General features: G+C 32.7%; 1 protein-coding gene across 1 annotated transcript; it reads right to left on the bottom strand.

Moving 5' to 3' along the window:
* Positions 1-2,443: 2,443 nt before the first annotated feature.
* LOC104095897 (heat shock cognate 70 kDa protein 2-like) lies at positions 2,444-5,850 on the bottom strand. Its single transcript, XM_009602141.4, has 2 exons — positions 5,550-5,850; positions 2,444-4,448 (listed from the first exon to the last, which is right to left on the bottom strand). Exons 1-2 carry the CDS (start codon positions 5,773-5,775, stop codon positions 2,755-2,757), a joined length of 1,920 nt encoding a protein of 639 aa, XP_009600436.1. The 5' UTR covers positions 5,776-5,850; the 3' UTR covers positions 2,444-2,754.
* Between the last annotated feature and the right edge of the window lie 255 nt (positions 5,851-6,105).

The following is a 6,105-nucleotide window of genomic DNA, read 5'->3' as shown; positions in this document are numbered from 1 at the left end:
TGTCTTGTTAATTTCTCCTTTTCCGGTTTTGATTGTTGGATTTTGCAATTTCGATTAGGGTAAAGTTGAATGTAAAATCTCGAGATGATTGTGTGCATTAATGTGGGAAGAAAATGTTCATTGAGTGTAAGAGGTAGGTGTAAAGATCTAAATTAGTAAAATTACCATCAATTTAATTAAGTTTCTATACATGTTCATTTTTTGCCATATTTAAGATTTCCCATTTGAGTTGTAACCTTCCAATTTATTTTTCCATATATAAAGAATCTAATTTTGGTATCCATTTTCTTTGGTATGTTAAGGGGTAAACTATAACTCTTAAATGCATTACCTAACAAGGAAACTTAATTATTTAATAAATAGACAGTTACATAATAAGCAGTATTTGGTAAAAAATCTTAATAACACCTTTTTCTATTAAAAATAATTATATGTCCTTAATTCACACTAATAAGAACATGATTATTGAAAGATTTCACACTCTAGATTGATTTAAATACAAAATAATTCATGTCTCAATTTATTTTTAGTTCAAAGATGATTTGATAAGATCATTATTTGAATAAACTATTTATTGGTAAGCTAAGATATAATTTGACTAACGTTTGTAAGTACAAAATATAATTAAATATTACACAAATTATTTTTTATAGAGGAAATTATTACTCGGAGACAGGGTCGAGAAGTACCATGCATGGTTGCCCCCATTCAAATTGTGGACAGACTTTTTGGAGTTAGCTCACCCTAGTAACGGAATTGAATAAAAAATGTGTATATTTTTTGCTGATTAACTTAAACCATTAAACGACAATAAATATTTTGGGCAATCTGATCACGAATTGCTATCCAGTTTTTTCTCCTTGTTTTCTCTACAATGTGCAAAAACATTTAACAAAGTAAAGGAGATAGCTTTCTCACCCAAAATAAAAATAGAAAATAATTTTGAAATTTGAAAGATTTTAAACAATAATGCTTGATGGTGATTGAAACAAGTAAAGCTAAATAAGGGTTTTGATGTTTGTAAAACGAAATAATTTTTTACTCATAACTGAAGGAACTTAGGAACATGAGGAAACTTTTTGCCCAATATATGAGGAAAATGGTTAAAATTTTAAACTAGCTACGAATCAGATTATACAAACCACAAGCATTTGTAGCAGGAGATTTCAAAAATTCGATCTATTCTGTTTGCCAAAAGCATCATCGTCCTTAGTAAAGCTACCTTTCCATTTCAGTTTGTTTATCCCAAATATGAATCAGACAACCCCTAAATCACGAGTTAGAATATCTCGCTAGATGTTATCCCACATTCTATATGAGATATGTAACATCATCATTTTAGTATAAAATTTATCCCACCATTAATTATAGTCATAACCAAACATGAAATAAATACAATCCCATATTCTATCCTGAGATTAATATTCTTTTCCCGATACCAAACGACCTCTAAGGGTTTACGCTCCAAAATATTGGCCCCCTCATTTTTTACTAGTATTAGGTTATGGATTAATTTTCTTTAAAATTGAGTATTTTAAAGTACAATAATATATTTTTAATTAAAAAAAGGTAAATAAAACTTCAATATAGATATCAACAATTTGAAGCGTATAAAAATATTTTGATTTTCTATTTACATGTATGCAAATATTTTGATTCGAAGCGTATAAGCTCATACATGAGGTGAGAAAAAACATAGAATTCTATTTGATAATGCAAAGTGTCGAGTATCCCATGAGATTAGCTATCCCATATTCTATATGGGATATCTAATATATCATTTTGGTATAAAATAAAATGGGCAAAGATCACTTTTAGCTTGCAACCGAAACTATTTACACCCTATAGCCGTAAAAGTGTATAAAATTTATATATTTTTTGTATATAACATTAAAATAAAAATAAAATAAAAATATATATATAAAAATAATATACCCAAAATATATATTTTTTCGGCTATTATTTTGAGAGCGGCTATACAATGTATTTTCTCTAAAATAATTTATCCCACCATTAACTACTAGCATAACCAAAAATAGAATAAATACAATCACATATTCTATCACGAGATTAATATCCTTATCCCGATAGCCAAACACCATCTAAGATTAAATGCTTCATCTGCTATGTCAATGACACCAAAGGAATATTAAATGAATGGAATTAAAAAAATAGTATAATTTTTAATAAAAAAAGGTTAAGGAAACTTCAAAATAGATATGAACAACTCGAAGCGTATGAAAATATTTTTAATTTTCTAATTACATGTTAAAAATTAAGATCACTAGGCAATAAGAATCTTAAAAAATATTGTCTTGATCTAAGAAATTCCTTAAAACATACTAGTAGTCACTCGATATTGATTGTTCAGACTTATTTTTAAATCAAAAGTGCTAAGGGAAATAGCACAAATAGTAAATAATACTCTACTTGACATATATACTTAATCGGATAAAAAAACTTTATTCATTTTCAGATGCCTATATTGCTTATAGAATAATATTCACGGTTCCTATAACAATTGCATTCGTGGCAAACAAAAATTTAAAATCTTACCTAAGATCAACAATGTCTCAAGAGAGAAGAAATGGATTAGCTCTCTCTCTCTCTATATATATTATTATTGAAAAAAATATTAAAAAAATAAATTATAAAAAATTCTTTAATTTGTATCTCAAAAGCTAGAAAAATAAACTAATAAATAAAAATATATACAAAGTTTTTTTAAAAAAAGAAAAAATTTAAAGCCTCTCATTAATGTACGTATTTAGGCCATACCTCTTGTTCTTTCGGCCCTGGCTGTATCTTGACAAAAATGGGATTACATAAGCCTTCAATTTCCTTCTTCTTGTCCTCTAACTCATGAGTTTCTGCACATGGATTGGTATTAATCCATGAATTAGCCTGTTCAAGAATATCCTCAACCTTTTTCTTGTCTGTTGCGCTAAGCTGCGCGACAATATTCTCCTCGCCCAAGATCCACAAGTGTATGAAGGAGGTATATCCCTGCAATGCTTCTTCAGCTTCTGCTCTTTTCCTGTATTTGTCATCATCTGCCTTGTACTGCTTTTCATCCTTTGCCATCTTTTCAATCTCTTCCTTCGAAAGCCTACCCTTGTCATTCGTAACTGTAATCTTTTTGTTCTGACCCGTGGTCTTGTCCTCAGCAGAGACATTCAATATTCCATTGGCATCGACATTAAAGGAAACAGTTATCTGAGGTACACCTCTAGGAATAGGGTGTATACCAGAGAGCTCAAATTTGCCCAACAAGTTGTTATCTTTTGTTCTTGCTCTTTCTCCTTCGTAAACCTGAATTGACAGTCCAGTTTGATTATCTGAATATGTTGAAAATATCCTCTCTTTCTTAGCAGGAATTGTGGTGTCCCTTGGAATTAACATAGTCATAACTCCTCCTGTTGTTTCCAATCCTATTGATAGAGGCGTGACATCCGAAATCAGCAAATCTTGAATCTTCTCATTACTAACCTCTCCGCTAAGAATCGCAGCTTGTACAGCAGCACCATAGGCAACAGCTTCCTCAGGATTAATACTCTTGTAAAGTTCCTTACCATTAAAGTAGTCCTGCAATAGCTGTTGTATTTTGGGAATTCTACTGGATCCACCAACAAGTACAATCTCATCAACACTATCCTTGTCCATTCTTGCATCCCTCAAACATTTCTCAACTGGCTCCATACACTTCTTAAAGAGGTCCGTGTTCAACTCCTCAAACTTGGCACGCGAGACGTTGCAGCCGAAGGGAATTCCATCGTATAGGTCGTAGACGTCAAATATTGCCTCGTCATTGTCGGAAAGAGCACGCGTCATCTTCTCACAAGTTGTCCATACTTGGCTTAATGATTTAGGGCTATGCGTAAGGTCCTTCCTGTGCTTTCTCTTGAATTGCAGGACGACGTGATTAACCAATTTATTGTCGAAATCTTTTCCTCCAAGATGCGTGTCCCCCGCCGTGGCTTTCACCTCAATTATATTATCTCCAATAGTAAGAACAGAAACATCAAGAGTACCACCACCAAGATCAAAGATAAGCACATTCTTCTTTCCTACATTAGTACTACTATCTTTTTTGTCCATAAAATAAGCAATGCCTGCAGCTGTTGGCTCATTGATAACACGCATAACATTCAAACCAGCAATAGCACAAGCATCTTTGGTAGCTTGACGTTGCGAGTCATTGAAGCAAGCTGGTACAGACACCACGGCATTTTTGACAGTTGATCCAACGAATTTCTCAGCAACTCTCTTCAACTCTATAAGCAACATAGCTGAGATTTGTTCAGCAGTAAACTGCTTTACTTCTTCCTTATAGTCTACACAAATCGTTGGCTTGTCACCAGGTCCAGCAATTACTTTAAATGGCCATATTTTCATGTCACTTTGTACAGAGGGATCACTAGCCCTCCTTCCAATAAGGCGCTTTGCATCTGCCAATGTGCTAAGGTACAATTAGTGAATAAGCTAATCATTTCTTTTGCAACTTATTGTTTTATAGGAAAGAATTTGACTAACTATAGGAGCTAATTACTAATTCATTCTCTTAAAATTAAAATTTAGATTATCGACAACTATAAAAAAAAGGTACTGTAAGTTGCAATTCAAAAACAAATCTATCTGTGAAACCATATAAGACGAAGTTGATCGATTTCATATATATCATCAACAAACTAATCTCTCTATCAAATTTGTTTGGCACTTTTAGCTTATCGAGAATCATTTTGACAATATTTGGAAGTTAAATCGACCTAGATTAATTTACTTTTTGTTTTATTTAAAGTCTAAATATTTGAAAATTATACAGGAAAATAGTATACAGTAAGTTGCAAATTCAAAACTTGATCTCTCATAGAAACGATCTAAATCAAAACTAATATCATACTCACACTGCATCCTCCATTATTGTAGCATAAAAGATAAACTGATATCATACTCATGCGGAACCAAGATTTGAAACTTATGAGTTCAGGATTCTAATCTTTTTAAGTTATTGAGTTCTAAATTAATAATTTATATTCAGTCAATAGATTTCTTAAGACAAATACAGGGGTTGGAGCCAGTGGCGGATGCACGTGGTGGCAAGCGGGTTCAACTGAACCCGCTTCATTAAAAAATAATATTGTGTATATGTATAAATTATGATTAAAGCTATGTAAATTTTGTTTAAATATTTTAGTTGAACCCACTTGACAACTACTATTTTACGACTAAAGTTATGTACTTCTAAGATTGAACCCCTTGCACAAAATTCTGGGTCCGCCAGCCCACTGATTGGAGCAAAACTGTTGGATTGGACCAAATTCTTAACCGAAGAGCTAGCTCCGCCCTCCGTACAATTTATATAATTATAGCACTACAATAAACACAAGAAAACAAAACAAAAATAAAAAAAGACACTAATCACGTACTCTACTGCATGCTGATGCAATGTAACTATAAAATCCAAGCAATTGTATACGAATGAGAACGCACACTATTTCAATAAACGTAAATGAAAAGAAAAAAAGAGATTCTGAGAATCAAATGTTTACCGAAAACAGTGTTAGTAGGGTTATTTTCGATGCCAAGCTTAGGACTGAGACCAATCCAACGCCGGTCTTCTACAAAAGAAACGTAGGACGGCGTCATACGAGCGAGCTCACTCCCACCGCAATCTTCGGTGATCATCTCCACATGATCATCTTTCCAAACGGCGACGTAACAGTTTGTGGTTCCGAGATCGATTCCGATCGCCGGACCTTCTCCTTTTCCGGCCATTGGTTTTTACTTCCGGCGAAACACGTTAGTAATATGATTGGGCTTGAAAATATCGAGTGGTATATATTGGATTGGGCCTAAAGCTAAAGGGGTAGTGTTTGTTGGATCTAAAAATGTTCTTTTGGATATGCTTGGACGGACTTAATTTACGGAGACTTGGACTCGTCACTCTTTTTTAACTTTCCATTTAGATATGTTAATTTAATTTTTTTATTGTAATGGCAGGAGCGGATGTAGTGTTTGGCCGCCGGTTCATTTGAACCCGATACTTTCAATGTGTAACATAAATTTTTGTATAAAAAATTATTAAAATTGCACAAATAATAAGTC

Source organism: Nicotiana tomentosiformis, chromosome 2 (assembly GCF_000390325.3).
Source record: "Nicotiana tomentosiformis chromosome 2, ASM39032v3, whole genome shotgun sequence".
NCBI classification, from domain to species: domain Eukaryota; kingdom Viridiplantae; phylum Streptophyta; class Magnoliopsida; order Solanales; family Solanaceae; genus Nicotiana; species Nicotiana tomentosiformis.
The sequence above is the reverse complement of the archived record's forward strand: the minus strand, read 5'-3'. Positions and strand labels throughout refer to the sequence as shown.

What these genes read in the sequence shown, in the direction of transcription:
- LOC104095897 (XM_009602141.4), bottom strand. Translation starts at nt 5,775, where the DNA reads ATGGCCGGAAAAGGAGAAGGTCCGGCGATCGGAATCGATCTCGGAACC. An exon ending in CCCTACTAACACTGTTTTCG is followed by an intron (nt 4,449 to 5,549) that starts GTAAACATTTGA and finishes GCACATTGGCAG; the next exon opens with ATGCAAAGCGCCTTATTGGA.